General features: G+C 30.3%; 1 protein-coding gene across 1 annotated transcript in view; it reads left to right on the top strand.

The window, feature by feature from the left end:
- The window catches only part of LOC145247393 (uncharacterized), a 288,614-nt gene that overhangs the window by 80,533 nt on the left and 186,144 nt on the right, over positions 1 to 21,937 (top strand). Inside the window, exon 2 of the mRNA XM_080109097.1 lies at positions 20,584 to 20,653. Coding sequence (XP_079965223.1) covers positions 20,584 to 20,653 — 70 coding nt within the window. The remainder of the gene's footprint in view (positions 1 to 20,583; positions 20,654 to 21,937) is intronic.

Raw genomic sequence — 21,937 nt, 5'->3', positions numbered from 1 at the left:
GGAGAGAAACAGAAGGTGAACTACACTTCACCGTTTTTTCCTCGTTCAGTAGAGAAGAAATCTTTCGAGACTGAGGCAATTTTAATTTTTTATTACTATCCAGAGTACCCTTTTTTTTTTCTTTTTTTTTTTTTTTTTTTTTCGGAAGCTAGATTTTCCACACATTAGAAACCAACCGGGTTATCTGTACTTTCACCTAACAAATTAATAAAAGAAAAAGATATTGTAAAATTTGAATTTAGTGTGAAAATATTTTAAAAAATAGCACGATAACATAAGTGCCACTTTAGGTACTCCTTGGCGTTGAGTTCCATGGCGACCAGCATAATTATTTAATGGTCGCTCCCTTAGTCCCCCCCCTCTAGTCAAGGCTAATGCATGCGCACGTAACCTTTTTTATTTACTGACGTTGGCTTAGTAACTAAACGATTTATTGATAATTTCGTAACCCTTAAATGCATGTCGGAAGATTTAAATTGGTTCATTATTGTTGTAATGAAAAAAAAAAATGTTTCATTCAACACAAAAACAAAAACACATATTAATGATAAATGATTTCTTATTCTATTCATTGAAATTTAATAATTTTTAAATTAAAAAATAGTTGCTTATGTGCGCATGTAAAAATGTTTGTAAAAGTGAGAAATTATTTTAATAATTTTAAAAACTTGGTATTTTTTTTTTTTTCTTAGTTTAGGTACACCTTATAATCACCCCCAACTTCCTCATCTTAAGAACAGCTTCCTAAATAAACATCATTTTTGGAGGGGAGCGGTGAAAAAATATTTGCAAAATTTAACTGATATTTGTTGTCAGCATACCCACCCGAAAATACTACTTAAAAAAAAAAGGAGGGGTTCAGTGCCTGTTGCAGAGAAATAGATTTATTTATCAATAAAAGTTGCAGAGAAGTAGATTTAATTATCAATAAAAGTCGTCATTTAAAGAAGAAAAATGTGGAGGTGGACCTAAATGTAAATATTTACCCAAAAAATTATCCACTCATGTAAATTAAAAATGTCTGTAAAAGTGAAGTTATCAATACATGGTTTAGTTATTTATTTTTTTTTTAATATTCATGAAAAGAGTTAAGCCAACGTAAGTAAATACATGAATTACAAATGTTTGTAAAAGTGAGAAATTATTAATAAATGTTTAGTAACTTTTTTTCTTTTAATATTCATAAAGAGTAAAACTTTTTTTCCAATATTCATGAAAAGAGTTAAGTCAACGTAAATGAATAAATGTTTGTGAAAGTGAGAAATTCAGGTTTAGTTACTTTTTTTATTCATGAAGAGTTAAGCCAACGTAAATAAATAATGTTTGAAAGTGCGAAAGGCAACGTAAGTAAATAAATGATAAATGTTACGTGCGCATGCATTAGCCTTGACTAAGGGGATGGGGGCTAAGGGAGCGACCGTTAAATAATTCTGCTGGTTGCCATGAAACTCAACACCCAAGGAGAACCCCACTTTATTTAAAATATTTATTTTCCAAAGGACTGTTTGAATAAATCAACAATGAATAAAATGGTGCTTCTACCCTTTATTGCCAAAATTGGAGACGCCATTTTTTTTTTCACGCACTTGCTATCCAAATCTAGGGGAGACATCATTATATGGCCGAACGATTGCTTCCAGAAAGGGAAAGAATAAATTTACCAAAATGAATATCTATTACTTCTGGAAATGCTAAACTAAAATTATCATTTATTACTTCCAGAAACTTGGTAAAACGATATTACTGGAGAAAATGAACCTTGACAATTCAAAAGAATGTTTAAAATTATTTATTTGTTCGAAAAAAACAAAAAAAAAATTAAACTTCCAGAAAGAACTATGAAAAAAAGTAAATAAAGTGAAAAAGAACATATATCCATAATTGTTTAATTGGAAATGTTTCGATTTAATTAATGAGTTTTTCATGGAACATTTTTTTTTATTATTAAAAACAGAAAATTGAAATGACATATTCATAATAGTTTAAACTGGGCGAGCGCCATTTGAAAACTCAAACCAAAACATTTATTAGTTTTTTTTTGTTTGTTTATTTTTTCGTTTGTGTGTGTGTGTATTTTTTTTATTTTTTATTAAACAAATAAATAATTTTATACATTTTTTTTTTTTTTTTTTAATTAAAGCAACTTTGAAAGGCCAACAACAAATTAATTTAAATCGTTTTTTTTAACAGAAGTGTTTTTTTTTTATTTTTATTTTTATTTTTTTACTGGGAATCGAAATATAATTGTAAAAACATTGCTTGAAAAGTTTGCGTAAAAAATATAATTTTAAGAAAACAATTTTGAAATGAAAGCAACATTGGACTTTTATAAAAAATTTTTTTTTTTTTTTTTTCGAACAAATAATTTTAAACATTCTTTTGAATTGTCAAGATTTTTTTGTCAAATAAATTTCAAGCAATTTTTGCAATAAATAATAAATAGCAACTTTGTTAATTTTACGATCGCCCCAGCTTATTATAAACACCCTAATCTCCCCATGCTAAAACGACTTTTTGAATGAACACCCCCAACCTCCCCATGTTAAGAACGGGTTTCGAGGTTTGTGGAAGGGCGTGTTTAATTTGAAAGCAGTTTTTTACATAGGGAGGTTAGAGTGTTTATAATACGCTGAGGCATGTCGTAAAAATGAAACGGTTTAGAAAAAGTTAAAACAAACTTTTTTTATGTAAACAATGCTGTGAAAGAAACTAAACAATTAAAACGCAATGTTTCACGAGTGAAAAGCCCGAAGAGAAATAAAGGAATTTAAAATTAAAAAATTGGTAAGATACATAAATGAATTTAAATGAAAAAAAATATGGGATTTTTTTTTCTGCTAATGCAGAGTGATCTGCGCTATTTTTTAAATCGTATTTCCATGTTTAATTTAAGTTTTATGATATGCTTTTTTATTCAATTGTAAGAATTGCAGAATAGGTACAAAACACCCTCCCTCCCCCATGTTAAGAATGGCTTTTTAAGTAATAACGTTATTATTTCAGCATGGATCACTCTCTGCATGAGTACCTTTTTTTTTTTTTTTTTACTTATCTTGTAATTCGAGAGTAGTTGAAACGGAAGTTACTGGAAATAAAACCGGGCAGTCTCGCAGAAATGACTTACGAAATATATTTATATTTTAATTAATATTTTAATAATTCGCAATGTTAAATTATTTTAATAACAAGCAAACATTCATTGACTTTACAGATAGATTTTCTGAAAATTTCAATTAAATTGGTAATGTAGAAATATGGTTTTATCGATGTTGAACGAACCAAGAATTACATTTTTATATATATAGATTTTGAAATAATCTGCCCCTCTTAAAGGAACATTATTTTTAAATATAATCCCCTTCCTAAAAGAATATTTAATGCGAATAGCATTTTATGAAAATTATTTTTAATCAAATATCAATATTTCAGACAGATAGCTCTTTAGGTCTGACTTTGAAAATCCAACAAATTAACTTTATATTGTTAAAAATACTGAAAGTTTCATGAAAATTGCGAATTTCTGATTTTTTATGTTCACAAACAAATGGATGTGTTAATTTCATTTTATTTTTTTTAAGCATAATTTTTTAGCTTTCCCTATCTCCTATCATAGATGAAGTGAGAGAAAATGAACTAATGCTTCCAGCATCTGATCATTTAAATGGTTTTATTTTGACCCCCCCCTCGACACACACACACACACACACATGTAGACCGATACCACCATCCTAGGTTTCATCTTTATAGCTGGAGTCTTCATTGGGACAAATTCGAATATTAATTCTATTCAACAAGTTATAACTGTCTGGTTAGTTGCTTTCTGTATGACTGTGAGAAAAGGAGCACCATTTGGCAATCCATGACCTAGTTTCTCGCCTCACCAACTGTTACATAGCCTTGGGAGCCACACCGAGCCGATCCTCCACAATCATTTACTTATTTAATTAGTTGAATCATTTGTATTTTAATCATCATGTTAAAATCATACCTTGTCTTCTAACTGGCATTGTCATGTGTGTTCTCCAAGGACTGAGGTCATCTCTATTTGTTATAATAAAAGATTAACATCTCGTTATGTATCACTCGATTAAAGAAGATTAAAGCTATTGATTATCAAGTAGGTCAATAGGTACAAATAAAGGTGAGGGAAAAGAGATAAACCAGTCAATTACTTTTAAACTCATTGTTTAATTCTATCCTTGTTAGGTTAGTAGTATAAGTAATGTCTTGTCTTCAAGCTCCTATAAAAATGACTTAATTATTTGCACTTTGTTAAATCATATTTTCAATTCAGCTGCTGCATACAAGCTGTCAAGAATTTCCCTTGCTTTGGTTTTTGTCTGATGTCAGATCTAACAAAATATTGACTTTTTTGCTTTGTCAAATTCTAGCTTATTTTAAACATGATCAAAGGTTCAAACTGTTCATGATCCTTTGTCTAAAATGTATGCTGGTTTTCAATATATCACTAGATTGATGTAAGCCAATCTATTTTAACTAATATTTATACTAGCGAACATATTCACTAATATGTAACACAACTGCTTTGATTTAAACTTCTATTTTCTAACCAGTCATGTGATCTGCTCAGCCAATCACGAGTTAGTAGTTTATAAAAATAATAGGGAAACGATAGATAATAATTATTTTGTGTCCAAAGTTTATATACTTGTAAGTTTAGATTTTTGTAATGTTCATTTATCTTTCTTTAAATATGCAAAATCATTTTCCTTTGAATATTTTTTTTTTAATTGTTTCCTAACACAAATTTTTATGAAGCCAATATTCGCCCGTATATGGAGTACTGTTGCCACATCTGAACTGATTCTCTAACCCCTATTCTCTGGACAGGGTTCAAAAACAAATTTTTTAACCTAATGAGCCCCACACAGTTTCCCAAACACCAGTTCCTGTCACATTGCTGCAGAATTGAATTTTTCTGAAAGTCCTATAGGGGTTTCCATAGAATGTGCACCAGTGAACATGTATCCTCTAAAAGGAGATGCCCCTGACTCACTTAACTAGCTTCTAAATCCAAATCTTCATTGTAGTAGTCAGTAGGTTCCAGAAGATTTTCTGATCTGGTAGCTTCTTTTCTCAGACTGTTTGTATTTAGAAATCTCTCTCAGATACCTATTTCTCTCACAGTATCAGCATGCAGAAATTTAAATGTAATGTGAACAAACATCTTGCTGCTCAACTATCCATCTATATTGCCCACCTATAAATGTGTCACCTACCCCAGTAGCCCCTTACACTTCAGTGGTAATATGCCTTGTCTAGGGTGGGGGGGAATAAAGAATTTTTTTTAATTATGTGCACTGCCACAAATACAATAAAAAGAATGCTAATTTGAACATTTTGTTTTAACCAATTATAATTATTTCTACATTCAAACTTACTGCACCTAGTATTCCTAAACGATCATGCAAGTAAGTACTAACCAAGCTAATCAAAATGAGAGCTAGAGTTTCAACATTATGGCTAGAGAGACGCGTTAATCTATATACTATTAAAAAGTTATTGTGTTTTTGGAGTTTGTCTGTTCATTATTATTATTTTTTTTTTACTTGAGGAAAGAGGTCCTCGCTTATCAAGGTTCTGACGGCGGTCTAGGATAAGAGTTAATAAGTGTTGGGTGGATGGCGAGACATGATAAATAATGGAACTTGGGTAGGGCTAGATTATTTAAGAGGATGATTCAACAGGAACTTATTTACATTAGATTTGAAAATGACTGTTATAGATAGCTGGGAAGTAACCTCATGGTATTGTGTTCCACAGACGGATAGTTCTAGGAAAGATGATAAAAAGGAATCGGCAATGTACACTTTACTAAGTAGTTTTTTCATTGTCAATACAAGAGTGTGAGTCTATATATATATATATTTAAACTGAATATATATTTTATCAATTTGAATGAATTAACAGAATAACATAAAAGAACATCACATAAATACTTTTAAGTTTAAATAATCTGAAAAAAGTACACGTGAAGGGTATTCACTATTAGTTCAAAGCAAATTATTTTTTGCTTAAGAACATTTCTAATGGCTTTTTTTTTTTGCCAATGAAAACAAATGCATTCATTGTAGTTACTCTCTAGTACAAATAAAAAATTGGATCTTTTTTATATCATAAGAATTTCACATTTTACTTTGTTATAAACAAGGAGCAAGTAGAAACTTTAAATTACAATTTTCAAATTAGTTTAAACCTGCTCCTTGAATGACATTGGTATATTAACTGCGCACATGAATTTGCATGTTTACTTAGTTTCTACTTACAAAGTAATATGTGAGATTCTTGTCATAAAAAGATCCAATTTTTCTTAAAGCAAAGATATCTGTGCCTATGCATCAGTGTCCAATGATTTTGATCTTAAAGTCAAATCAACGGCATATTCAGAATCAAGTTTTTGTGGATGCTTTAGCCAGTTTTACATGATTCAGAAGCAAATATTTTTGTTTTTAAATAATGTATAATAAAGGTTTAGGTCAATTGTTTGATAGTCTATCAATCTTCTTGGTTATTTAATGCTGAAAACCATTTTACTAGACTTTCGACACAACAGATAAAATGCTGAGTAATAATCAGTTTTAAGTGACAATCTTCTGTACCGGCAATACTAAGAATATAATTAAGATATATGTTCGTTAGGAGGGTAGAGCTGTAGCTCTAGATATATCTAAGGCTTTTGACAGGGTATGGCATGAAGGTCTTCCCAGGAAAATCAGATCATGCAGTATCAGTGGAAAAATACTTAATATAATTAAATCCTTCTTAGATAAGAGAAAAATCCAGGTTGTCCTTGACGGTCGTACATCTAAACAATGATATAAATGCGGGAGTGCCTCAGAGGTCTATCCCTGGACCTCTATTATTCCTAATATTCATTAATGACCTTCCTGACAAAATTGTTTGTAAGATGGGTATATATGCTGATAACACCATGCTCTATGACAGGCATGACAGGAAAACAAATGAACACATATCTAAAGAAATTGCAGAAACACTAGAATGGATGGTCACATTCAATGCTGCCAAGACTAAACTTGTTTCCTTCAATGATTACAAGAAACCTTCTCTACCCATAGCAATGGCCAATGACTTTATCTGAAAGTACAAACTCCTAAGCTTAATGTTCACAGGAAACATGAGTTGGAACAATTACATTGAGAGTATTGCCAGGACTGCTGCGAAGAAGAGAGGATCTTTCTACCCTGCTACTAATGCCCATAAGTATCCTGTACCTCTATAAGGCCACCATTCGCACATGCATGGAGTATTGTTGTCATATTTGGGCTGGTGCATCTGCTACTAGTTTCTCGCTCCTAGACAAGGTCGAAAAGAGTCGCCAACCTAATATGTCCTGATCTGTCATCTAAGCTTCAGCCTCTGTCCCAGCAATGAAATGTTGCATCCCTCTACCTGTTCTACAAGTACTTTAATGGTGAATGCACTGATGAACTGCAAGCACTTGTACCCTCTCGACATAAATACCCCCGACAGACCCGCCAAGCAGCTAAATCCCACCCTTTCACAGAGATCCCTAGATGTAAGAGAGCCTTCTACTCCAGTAGTTTCTTCTCCAGAACCTCTAGACTTTGGAACTCCTTTCCGGGACCCTGCTTCCCCAACTGTACTGACATGCAGAAGTTCAAGTGTAACATGAACCGACATCTTGCTGCCCAACTCACTACATAGTACCCAAGTAAGTTATGTCCCTGATAGTAGCCCCCTACATCAAAGTGGCGATGTGCCTTGTTTGGGGTGAAAATGTTATTAAAAAAAAAAAAAAAAAACTATGGAATTTATGTATGAGTGTGACACAGGTGACGTAAAGAAAATAGTTTTTTGTGACATAACAGAAACATTTCTATGAAAGTATATTAAAATGAAAAAAGAATATAGATAGATTTCTATGAATCGTTCTGTTTATAATTGTTTATTTTTGAAAAAAATAAAACTTACAGCCATTAAATTATAAGTGGTTTGCCATACTTATAGGTAAATGTGCATTGAACAGATACCATGATACTTAAAGTTAAATTCAAATTTTTATATATCTTTTAATTTAAATGCGAAAAAAAAAACAATTGGGATGCTGAAAACGTACACAGTAAAACAATACGTTTTATTGTCATGTTGATTATTTATTTGTAACGCAACTTGAAAACAACATTTTCCGGGTTATTTATTTATGTTGGTAGTGTAGAAGAAAATAATAATTTCTAAATAATAACGTTAATATTTTGGTGCACAGGTCAAATTCTACAAAAGTTGCGATTTGTGTTTATTTGTTTATGCTGTTATGGGTTTATGTTTATATGCGCAACCGGAAGTCATAAACTGGATATTGGGTTACAACACCCGTTACAAGGTCATTTGAGTTTTATGATTATATAGATAGTTATATGAATAGCAGTGGTACTTATTTTTCCACCATTAAAGGTGGAATGAGAGGATTTATACTTTTCCTAAGTTTTATTAGTTCAGCTTGTGTTAGTAATAAAATGAATTGCATTGAATTTGAACGCCCAGCTTGCGATAAGTTATATATTTGTTCTTGATTGAAATAGTCCATAAATTAAAGAATGCATTTTATTTATTTTTAAGTAAGATAGATTTAATAGAAGGTTAGAAAAACATTATCTACAGAAAATAATTTATATGAATGGTTTTAGCACACTAAATTTAGTTCATATCATTTTTCTTGCGTTATGTCTGCTGTTAGCGTGCCAAAGAAGCCTCTTTATAAAGAGATGAATGACACTTTATATTCTAAGAAATAAAACAAACTTTGCTTTCGTAACATTTCAGATTTTACAATTTGGATTCAGAAATAATCTTGTATGTTCCTTTGTTTCCATGATGTTGTATTGTTTTGAATAGTTTACGTGTGGACGGTGTTGCTGGTTACAAAATTATCTGTGGCATTGGAATATGTTTTGGGATAAATTGAGGACTATTAACAATGTAGAATATTTAAAATATTATTTTATTAATATTAGAATTACAATTTGGAATTTAAAAAAAAAAAAGAAATAAACGAATTTGGTCTTGTCACTGTTGTTGCAGTTTAAAAGATTATGCAACCCCGCAATCGCTGTCACATCTAACAATAATATATACACACACTCGCATTCATTTTACTCTGAACCATCGCTGCCAACTGTCATCTTAAGATTGAATTGTGCTGCAGCTGGGCCTACTTACACTTGCATGCGATGCATGTCATCATGCAAGTTCTTATAGCAACTGGCAAGCGAAATGTTTTCCTAACAATGACAACATCATATACGAGAGACAGCGTCCAACATATTCGATCTATACTCTTTACCGGCTGCCAGATGTGCTTGACAACAAAACCTCGAACTAACACTATCCTTGCTGCAATGCATTAATGGAGAAAATTGCCAGTTTCCCTCTAAAGGCTTCCAGACAAGGAGACCAGTTGATGACGACATACTTCTAGCTGGTGGCACGAGTGAAAATAGCAACAGGCAGAAGTTGGCAGTCATTCACAAAACATTCAGCCTCACTTTGAGACATAAAGATGAAAAATGCAAATAATTAAATTCCTAAACAATCACATTGTTGTCATACTGAAATGAAGTGTTTTTGTATGAGACACAAAAATGTAAATATTAGTGATAATAATATTAATAATTATTAAATTCCCAAACAATCATTGAGAGCAAGAAAGTTAAATTTGCACAAGACTGAGAGGCCTGGAGAAGAGCCATCAGATAAAACTGTCTAATCACGCTTGCATAGAAACAGACATTAATCAATGATTATGATGATAATGAATCACTGGCCAATTTACTGCCATACTGAAATAGTGTTTTTATGAGTGGAAGACAAAAATATGGAGAAATAGATCAACAATAATAATTTATTGTAGTCAATGAACGAAAGTCCCTTGAAAAGGTTTCCCCATTCTCGGATTGTGACTATTAGGGGAGATAACTCTGATATGCAATATGCTTCTTTGATCAAGGGAGATAACAAAGGGCAAAGAATTACTTTCCTTTAAACACTACTTTTGTTTAGATGTAGTCTGCTTCATCTAATGTGCACATTCTTAGGATTTTATGCTGGTTATGTGGATAGGTATCTCATATAATCACATAGGTTTGCATCTTGTGTTTCAAACTGTTTTAACAAAGATACATGTTCTACTTATCACATGCTATTTTCAACCAATCTAACTTAAAATTTCTCAGACCCCCTCCCCCTTATTTTCTAGCTCTAATACAAACCTACACTACATTCTTTTTCTGTGTAGCTGTTAATAAATTTCTCAGCTGAAAAGTTGTGACATAAATATTTATTCTTTTACTCTGAATTCAAAGAAATAAATTTTTATATATTTTCCGGTATTTATAAAAGAAAAAAGAAGTCTGCTTACGTCGAATGTCTTTTTATTTCCTGAGGCTATTTCATCTTATTACAATATGTTTGCAGGTTTGGATTAAATGAAATGAAGAAGGCAGTTTAACTAAAACTGACAAATGGAATAAACCGTGTTTATCAAGATGAAATACAGTCATTTGGCATAGCTTTTTAATTTTTTTTTTTATTGATAGTTCTTTTACGATTTAATGCTCTTATCACAAATGATTCTATGAGAATAAAGAAAAAAGGACAAAATCTTTTTTTACATTCTCTTTCGTTCTTTTATTTTTTATTTATCCATTTTCTTTTATTTTTTTTTCTTCATTTCTGAATAAAATATACTCTTCTTCCTCATCAACCTATATTTTGGAGATTTTATTTTTCTTAAGATGAAGCATTAAATTACATGACTATAAAATGTTTTCATTTTTAAAATGAAGAGGGTTCTGTTAGCCATGTAAATGTCTTGGTGTTGAAAAGGAACAAAAAGAAAACCTCTTAACATAAAATTATTTTAACATTTTGTTCAATGTTAAAAGTTCATTTTCAGAAAAGAAACATAGTTTCCATAAAAATATAAATGCTGAATTTAAAGGAATCTTATTTTTGTACTTTGTATTCACAATCTCATGATTGCTTGGAATTTACTTTATGATTAGGAGGGAAACTGTCTTTTGCTTAATTTTAGAGTTACTAGTTTATCTTCACAATCGATTATGGCTGCTAAATCCCCACAAATCGTTTGGTATAAGAATTAAATTAAAAAATGCTCAAAACAAAATATTCTCCAAATTTTAGTGGTGGTCAGTATATATATTTTATTTATTTTTTTAACAAAGAATGTCATATTAACTGAAATAGTATCTGCTCAAAATAATGACACTATGCAATTTGATAAAAAAAATTGCTGTTTGAAAGAATAACCATTAATAACCTCAACTGTTCCATAAGCCATAGTGGATAAAAAGCAGGGTTTAATTGTAACAGCGGATGTATGATGAGAAAATTGTCATGACCCAATGCCTGCAATTAGAGATGTGCCATAGAAATAACTAAATAGCAAAAGCGCTTTAACAACTCAGTATAACCAATGATAATTGCTTAAATCGAGATGACTGTTAATGTTTCCTGTGTGCCATCATGAGACTAACAGCAAGAAGAATCTTTTAATTAATTTGTTAATTCCAAGTGACATAAGTTGGCTCAGCTCTGTTCTGTAATATTAGGGTGAATAGGTGCCTGTATACATTTACTGTACAGACTATGATTGTTCACTCGTTCTGGTCCAAGGTCATGGCTCCATTCTAACACCAGTTGGTCTCAGTCAGTGTTGTAACACAAGAATGATCCCTTCAAATAAAATCACGACTCCAACAAATAACAAAAGTTCATTTTCATTGGAGGTTAGAATAATATTTTTTTTCTTCTACTGAATAACAGACATTACAAATGAGGAATTGCACTTGATCAAATCAAGATAAAAGTATAACTGCACAGAGTCCATTAGCTAAGAACTCAAGGGCCTATATTTCCAAGAGGCTCACAAACCTACACTGACTGTCAGACTCCAGAAACCAAATTGACCATAAGGCACCCAGAGAGCCAACTCTGGCCCCGTTCTCCATTATCTATTGAAATATATATATATATATATATATAGATATTCTAAGACTACCATTCAGACCATCCACTTGAAAAGGCTAATCTGCTATCAATCTATTAAAATTAAAAACATAATGTCTGGAGGCCCCCAGGCATTATTTTCTCAAGTGGAAAAATCGAATTCTGGATGACCAAACTCAAAATCAGATATTTCCCATTCTTTTGTGACCTCTTTTAAATATTTTGCAGTTGTAACAACTCTGTGATTCTCATGCATTGCAACTATGCAACTCGTTTGGTGGACTAATTCTTTGAATCTAGCAGATTATCCAGGTGGCAGCTCATCACATAAAAAGCTAAGGTGACATGTAGCAGTAATTTATTCTTTTTCTTTTATTTCATTGTTGTTAATAGTCACAATATGTCTGTTGTAATGTGTGATGGTTTTCATCTTTTAATAAATGACAGCAGAAAATCATTGCGATTTAGCAATTATTTAGGATTTTTACTATGCCCTTTACCCATCCAATTAAATATGCAAATAAATCTTGTAATATTTTTATAAATACTTTTTCTTCTTTTTAAATATGTATAAGAATAATTAAGACCTATTTCATATAAACATTTTGAATTGCGATGTAAAAAAAAATTATACAGTATGATTGATGGGAATATGACTTAATGATTAGCTTAAACTTTATGAGGCATGGTTAGTTTGTTCAGTCATGTGACATAGGAAAGATTTGAAGTTTAATGATAGTGCTGAAAATTTAGTGAAGTGAAAATGGTCTCGGTGTTGATTTTTAAATAGAAATAACTTACACTACTTGACCTTTAGCCTGGTGAGCAGGTGAATGTTTGGGTGGTGACAATCACAGGTGACCTGGCAGCATTATCAAACTCACAAGTAGTTTGTCTTCGACAATGTAATCCTAATCGGCTAGCAATATCGTATAACCAAGCTCGGAAATACTGTACTTGCTCAAGAGGAAACCGGATCAACCTGGCCACTGTGTTCTTTTCTCAATCGGAGAAGAAATTGTTCTTGACTGGAGCATTTTTTTTTTTGTCTCATCCTGAGTGTCCCTTGTAGGGAGTTGGATATCTCTAACATAAAACACTGATCTTGTGTCTAACTTTGCTCTTGTGATGAGGCAAGTAAATAGGGACTCTCTTGGTCCAGCCAAAATCAACTTTGAACTAAGGTGATGAATAGAATATGTTAAATTAGCTGTCGTCCTTTATAATTCCTAAGAGAAGAATCGAGAGAAAATATTTGGCATACAAGAGACAGGGATGATATATATAATTCCCATTAACTTATACTCCTCAGTTATGGCTTGCGTTTAATAGGTTTTCTGCATCGGCAAAGGGTTGATATGTATTAAAATAGACAGAGCAAATCATATTCCTTCGATAACTGTATTCCTTCATTAAATCTATCCAAGCTGTATTGTTTGTTATAACCTCGAAACTTACATCTGCCTTTGTATGATAAAACAATGGCGCGATCATTTTCTATCAATGACCAACTTTTACACTACATTTTTTTTACTACTGTATCTACTAGTGGTGGGACGATTAATTGGAATCGTTAATCGTAAGAATCGTGTATTTTGGGAGGCATCGGAATCGGAATCGCATCGTTAAAAAATACCTTAATTTTCCGATTCCTTCATTACGATTCTTTTAGTCTGATGTTGAAAAAAAGAAAAAAAATTCCTGATATTTCTAACTGCAAGAGAGAAATGTAGCATGTTATAAAAAGAAACCAAAGAAATTCATTAACAGGGCAATGCTTAGTGCCCCCTCCCTTACAAGGTTCATTCATTCAGATCTATTGTGATCAAAACTACAAAAGAGTTAACTTGAAAAGAAGTATGCAGGGCTCTACATTGTGAGTAAAAAAAAAAAAAAAAAAAAACGCTTATCTTTTTGGCGACTGTTTTTTTTACTGACAAATCTTCTAATAGTGAATGAAAATGCTTTTTCAACTTATATTTTCTTAAAACGAGCAAAGTCAAATTATTTAAACAGTAAAAGGTTTAATAGAACAATATACTTTTTTTCTTTTTTTAAAAGAAGGCTTTTGAAAGAAATATCTCTAAAAATGAAATTGATTACGTTGTATTATTTCGCAAAATTTGGACAGTAGTCGGCTTCTCTTGAAGTTTCAAAAAAACCGACCCCATACCTATCTCTTCCAAACCTAAAGTTATTAAATAACCCCTTCGATAATTTAAGGGTAATTAATTCAATTCAGTCAAGTTGTTTTTTTTTAAATTTCATTGAAATAAAATCCATTTTTTAAATTTTTTTCTCCAGAAAGATAAAACCCTGAATTTGGTTATATTAAAAGCAGAATAATATCTTTTTTCTAGAATTTTAAATTGAAAATTAAAAAAAAAGTGTTTGACGCAGTTTTTTGCCGAACGAAAAAGAAATTAATATATATTTTTTAAAAGGTGTTGTAATCAATTAATTTTTATGTCTAAATAATATTTACGATTAATTAAATAATTTCATTTTAAAAAGTATTTATAAATAGAATTTTACTTAAGACTTATAGTTTAGCAATATTGAACCGCATCAACCATGTGTGAATTGAACACAGTCAACCAAAAAAAAAAATTCAAAAGAAATGCATATTTGCATTTCATTATGTAAACTTTTATACATTGGTTTCAAAAATTAAATTCTATAAGTTTTTTTTTTTTTTTTTTTGTTAACTACTGGTTGGTACAATTTACCGCTCCATCCCTTTATATTTTTTTCTTTTTGTCTTTTTTAGCGGATTATTTTCAATTAATTATCCAAATAAGTGACTAGCTTTAAAACAAAATTTAATAGTAATTTATTTGTTTACAGATAAACTGAATTTTCTAATATGACCTCAAAGTCCAAAAAAAGTCTTGCATGGAAACTTTTTGAAGTTGATGAAGATCATGAGTTGAAAGCCATTTGCAAAGTCTGTCAAATTAAAATATCGCGAGGAACAAAACCATCTAACATGACCACAACCAACATGTTAAAACATTTAACTATGAAGCATCCAAATGAATTGGAGGAGCAAAATAAAAAAGAAAAGGAACAAAAAATTATCAACTAGTCACTCAGAGCAGTTTTATTAATGAGGGTCGAAATCGCAGTGTCTTGTTTTTTTGCCTAAGTCACCAATTTTTTTAACCTTCCTTAACTTCAAAGAGTAAATACAATATATACAACTAAAAAAATAATTTTTAAAAATGCTGATTCTATTCATGAAAAATTCTTTTAACTAGAAATTAAAACTTAGGTAAAGATAGCTGACTGACAGCAACAGGAGCACTGGTTAACTACTTAACCACATGGAAAGGTGTGGGAGAGGAAAAAAGGAAATTAAAAGATGATAATAAATTATGATAACCGTCTTTGAAAGGCACTAAACTCCTAAAATTTACTTCTTTAAAATTTTAGGCGGCATTCCCCGGCGATTTTAAAGCACTCTCTCTCCAAAAAAAAAAAAAAAAAAAGATTTAATTTTTAAGTTTGGGAAAGATATATTTATTATAACTGAATTCCTGTATGAAGACTGGATCTACTTTATTGGACGTTAATTTGTGAGATAAGTAATTTTTCAATGTTTAATGTTTTTAAAGTTTCAATTATCAATTAAATTTTTTTAATTGCGTTTTTTTTTTTCAATTTATTTATAAAAGAAAAACAGGGTTTAAAATGTATTTTTCAAGGTAACAAGCTTCGAAATAAGTCTAATTTAAAAAAATCACTTAATTTTTAATTTCGACAACCCTGAGAATTTAATTATTAAAAAAATATTGAAATGTGACATTTTTTTTATTTAACATTTCTATTAGTGCGATTAATTTTCTTTCAATAATTCATTTCACTCAACAAACTTCACCATTTTTTGTTTTGTTTTATCTTTTTCTGTAATTTTGGTAACTATTTTTGCTCAATTTTATCTAGTATTTCATTTGTTTTTTATAGTGGTATCATTTTTATATGTGTTCCTTTGATATACCCTATTTCAAAATTAGTTTGGCTAAACTTATTCTTCACGTTAGAAACAACGTGTAAAAGTAATGAGAAAAAGTAAGAAAAAACAATAGGTGTTAACTACTCTTTGTGAATTATGGAGGTCTGAAGAACTGCCGTCACAAATACAACTATCAATAGCCAAACAAAAAATCGTTTTTGAAATTCCTTTACTTGTAACTTTTCGCTATACCTACCTTTTGGTATAAAATACAAAAACTTTCAATTAATGGTATTTCTCAAATATGGTCGTTAACTTTGGAAGGGTTATTTTGTATCTACAGCGCCATGTCACGTGGTATATTGTTTTTTTCATTACGCACGTTCATTTATAAATTATTAAATTAAATATTTATCTTTCTTTATATTTAATTAGTATATATTTTCTTTCTCTTCCGCTATATTTTTTTTTTATTTAATTCATTAAATCTGTAAATTATGAGGACCAAAATAATGAATCGTGTTAATTTATTCTCTAATTTTCTTGTTTTTGTTCTGTTATATAAATTCTATTTTATTTGTTTTTGCTCTGAAGGATAAATTCTATTTTCTTTGTTTTTTTTCTGTATTCCAATTAAGTAAAATAAATTTTCTCTAAAATAAATTTTGCTAATTTTTCCGTTTAGTTTACTATATAATAATTTTATTTAAACCAAAACAGGACGGTGTAGACATAAAATATCTCTTTCAAAGTTAGGGAACATATTTGGGAACTACCGACCATAAGTATAAAACTACCTGGTATATTTCAAAACAATAATTCCCTAGGAATCGGAATCGGAATCGTACTTGGTATCGGAATCATTAATCAATATTTTCCTGGAATCGGAATCGTATAAAAATTAGGGATCGTCCCAACACTAGCTACCCAGCATTGCTCAGAGAAGACGCTTTTGATTTTTTTTTTTTAATGATTTTGAAAGTTATAAATTTAATTATTTTGATATCGTTCGGTCATTAAATCAATGAACAAACTTATAAAAATTGACTAATTTTATTATTTTAATTATTTTATGAATTTATCATATAATATTTTATTTTAATTATGTTTTAATCTCTATAAAATTATTAGGTGTAAATAACTTCCAAAATTTTCAATCTTTTTTGATACTTGAAGATTTGTTGAGAATTAGATCCTGAAATGACTTTATTCAAAAGTTTGACTGCATCCAAATTTTCAAAGATCATGAGGCAAATCTTTAGTTTTTTTTTTATATTATAAAGATTAAAATGGCTTACTTGTTTACAAAGAAACCAAAATGTGTTCTGGTGGATTAAATTATTCTAAATAGGATATTTTAAATTTTGTTTTATTTTACACTATTTCATTCTTTTTTTTATTTCAATAAATATTCAATTCGTAGTAAATAAAAAAAAACATAGTCCTAAAAAAACACACATCCACGGGCATACATAAAGTTGTCTTATAGTTTTATTAATATAAAGATTATGGATAAATGCACACATGCTTCGATTTTCTGTATATGAAAATGATTTTAATGCATAAATGAATACTAACTCTACAAAATCTAAAATTATGTTAAAACTGTAAAAAAAATGTTTTAATTAATAAACTCTAGCTTTTTGAAATGCCAAAAAAAAAAATAAAAAATAATTACCTGTTCTATTTTATGCTATTTAGTCAAAACTGGGGTCATCGATAACAATTAAAGAAAAGCAAATATATCAAAATTTGAATTTAACTATAATAATTATGGTATCTGTTCAGTGCACATTTACCTATAAGTATGGCCAACCACTTATAATTCAGTAACTGTAATTTTTTTTTCAAAAATAATAAATTATAATAAACAGAACGACTCATAGAAATCTATCTATATTCTTTTTTCATTTTAATATATTTTCGTAGAAATGTTTCTGTTATGTCACAAAAAAAAACTATTTTCTTTATGTCAGAAGTGTCATGCTCCTACATGAATTCCATAGCTAATATAACATACTGACTCAACGGGTCACGGGTAGTCTAGTTATAACATAAAAAACATTACTTTTTTTTTCTTTAGTAAGTTATATATTATAATCAGAAAAAAAGAAGATATGAATGGTATTCAGCATTAGTTCAAAACAACTTATGTTTTGCTTAAAAAATACTTTCTAATAAAAACAAATAATTCCATTCATTGTAGTTACTTACTCATGCAAATACTAAGAAGCCTATTTTTTCCCACAACATTTCACTACTATTTTTTTCATACGCTATAAAGTGGTAGAATCTAGGTAAAATGGGAATTGATATTCTCAGGTATTGTATAAATATCGCTCAAAGAGTAGGTATAAACTAGGTAAGGTTATTTATTTATTTTTTTTTTTTTGTAAAAGCATAAACTATTGTAATGTTTATGAACTATATTCATAGACATTCGTTGGTTAAACATTTTACTGATTCTAAAATAAATCTGTCAAAATTGGTGGTCAATTCTTTGCTTCAAAACAATTTGATTTAAAAAAAAAAATTTTTTCCATATATTTTTTGTTTGTTTTCTATTTCTTTTTTCTTCAATACTTTTCTTTTTTTCTTATCGTCTACTTTTTGTAATTTTTTGTCTTTATCCTGCTTTTTTGTTTGTTTTTAACTGGTACATTGTTTAATTGCAGCAAATATAAATTGAGTTAGTCATCACTTACAGGGTTCAATGCACTTTGAAAGCTTTGCCTTATCTGTCAAATTAGTTAGGGTTAATTTGCAAGCTTTTCTGACTAATTAAAACATTTGTTTTACTTATTTGCAGCTCATGGTTATTTCCATAAATACAAAATAGATCATTCATTTTATTGGCTTATTTTCCACGGTTAAGTGTTGAGCATTTTCTGACAGTTTGCAATTAAATCTGGACAGGGTGTCGGTTATTTACAATTTTGCATGTTGCACTCGGGTAAAGTAATCACTCTATATATAAACATATGCAATGTTGCATGTTTAGTGCATGTTAATAGTTGCAATGCATGTGGACACCTGCAATGAGAGAAATATATAGCTGATGGCAGACAACCACTTTGTAGTAATGTCTTCTTGGATATAAGCTTCCATACTGGGATTATAAACCATTTGAGATTTTCTAAAAGTAATGTTCATATTCATGCCAGATGATGGGCCTCATTGTCAATCAGTTTTTATGTCCATAGATTAACAGCTTATAATTTCAAATGGTCCATTGTGTGGTCAAGTGATATTTATATATGTTCTGGCAGGGGAGGTCAGTTGTGTTTCTGTAGATCTTAGGGACAGATGGCTCTTTGGGCCCAGAGATAATAGACTGTGTTTGGTTGGACATATTTTAATTCAGCTTGGCTCAGAATTCTAATTGCAAACTTGTATGGTTTGGTAGAAAGGAAAGAGTATGATTGTAACATTTCTCAAGACAAAACATTACTTATTCTAAACTGGTTTTGTTTGGAGGGAAAATCTTTTCTTGCAGCAGTGATGGAGACCACATAATTGATACTGCAATTGTACAAAAAATGCCTGGTCACTCTAAGTTTTAGCACGGGACTTGTTCTCCGATAAATGTTCACCCATGGCAGAGCCTCTGGTCCGGCAGTGCCTGGATGTATGCAATTTTAAATTATGAATATCACAAAGAACATGTTAAGAAATTCTCACTTAATCACGGAGTAGTACAGCCTTACATAGTTGTTTCATGCCGACAATGAACATGACTAGTGGGGGATACTATCCTTGACAAAATTTCAATTGATTAAAACAATTTGTAATTTCAATGTAAAGTGAGACAAAAGAAACAATTTTGTCAGGACACTGCTGACTTCTGAGGCTTGTCAATAGTATCTTTAAAAATCTCCAGCACTTAAAAAGGACTTCATATTTATCATTATTGAAGATGTTCAATGCATCGATCAGCTATGTTCTCAACATAAGCATTTTGTATAAAAATTCTTGCTATGTTGCAAAGTTCCTCATTCAACTTGCACTAAGAACGGATTACGGAGGTATTTTGCACAAAAGTTTTGATAAGATTAATTTTTCAAATTCAGGGGAGAAAGAATCTGAGCTGATATATAGACTGGGAAATGTCTACTTACTGTAATATATATATATATATATAATTAATCAATCAAATAAAATAGTATAAACATTGTAATGAGTTTACACGGATCATTTAATGTTTTATATATATATTTAGCAAAAATGGTAATTAGTAAAAACCTGAAGAAAGTGCTCAATACTATTGCAGTAACTTCAGACATTACAGAAATGGTTATTACTAATCATAATAACCATTTCTGTAATGTCTGAAGTTACTGGATCGTTAATACGATTCGGTAACTGAAACATGTGTAACTAAGCAGATAAATCGATAATAAAAAAAATAAAATATATCTATGCAAGAATAATCATGATTTTAATTGCATAATCAAAAGTAAATTAACAAAAACAAGTCCTAACAAAAATGTGAAGCCAACTTATCGTTATTTTTAGCCAAAATGCTGAGTTTATCTTTCAATTAATAATATTGTTTTGCTTTACCATTCTTTTACTATTCTTTTACCATTTTTTCTTTTCAGGTCATCACAACAGATACAATGACCGTGACCAATTCTCCACTTTTACCCTCAACGAATGGGAAACTAATATGTAAGTTATTCTTTACCCTCCTCCCCCACTTCACATCTTCAGACTGACCCACTTTCTCCACAATCTATGAATTGTCCTCTGAATTGTAATTGTCTATAGTTTTGCTTGAATGCATCCTCATACAGCAGATATTATCTCAGATCATTTGACATGTGCCCGCTGAATGGGTTTAAAAAATATGTTAGAGGAAAAATAATCTAGGGGCCAAATACAAATTTGGTACCTCAATTTTGTTGGCAGTTGAAAGGAAAATATTTAGCATTACACCATAGCTTTCCCACATGACATTCAGTCAACCAACCAAATACCCCTTTACCTGATCCCTATGAACTTCTACCCTGCCAATCATACTGTATAATCCAACATATCTGGAAACTATTCACACTAGAATTGTCCAAATATAGATATATCATATTTTTCAATACTCTTTAAATATATATAATGTTTACATTTGATAGAAAAATTATGATGCTATTATGTTTAAAAAAAAAAATGATATTGGCTTTGCCAACAGTTTAATATTTCACTGTTCAAATGTTTATCCTTTTCTTTTGTTTGTTCGGGTGACTTATCCAATCTCTTTACCTCTCTCACCTCTCTGTTCACTGCATTTCCCTTTTTATATTTTCCTCCTCTCTTTCACTCTGTCTCTGACGTGCAACCAACTTATGGATAGAACTGCAGAGACTGGAAAAAGTCAAAGGTTTTGAAAGGAATTCTAATTGGACTTGAAAGAATGCTAGGAATCTGAGTCATTCCCCCCGCCCCCGAAAGAATCAACAGTGTGAATATTGGGAAACTTTAAAATAAGAAGTCGGTGTCATAATTTTTTAAATCCTATGAGTTGGATCTTATCTTTTGACTGCATAACTCTGTTTATAAGACCAGTTTCCACTAGTGTTATAGGACTTACACTTTTGAATCATGTAAAAAGTATGATTTTTGCAGTGTTATTGTGAGAATCATTTTTCCTCACAACCAACCCCAAAATAAGTACTGCAATAGACTATTTTCATTTTGCTATTATTTTTTAAAGCGTTTATAAACTAAAGAATGAAATTCACACGAAAACCACTGCCAAATAGAAACAAATTCCAGATTTCACCAACATTTGGTGGACAAATATGGGTTATGAATAACCTCTAACTACTTTGGCAGTCAAGCAAATTCTGCAAAAAACTATCTTCTGCTTGTGCCAATCTTTTATTAAAAATGAAATTGAGATTCTTAAACCATATAATTATTGAAACTTGATATACATTTGGCCTAATTACAATGTATTCA

Source organism: Euprymna scolopes, chromosome 25 (genome assembly GCF_053919585.1).
Source record: "Euprymna scolopes isolate OS-2025 chromosome 25, ASM5391958v1, whole genome shotgun sequence".
Classification (NCBI taxonomy): Eukaryota; Metazoa; Mollusca; class Cephalopoda; order Sepiida; family Sepiolidae; genus Euprymna; species Euprymna scolopes.
This window is presented reverse-complemented; position numbering and strand designations above follow the sequence as displayed.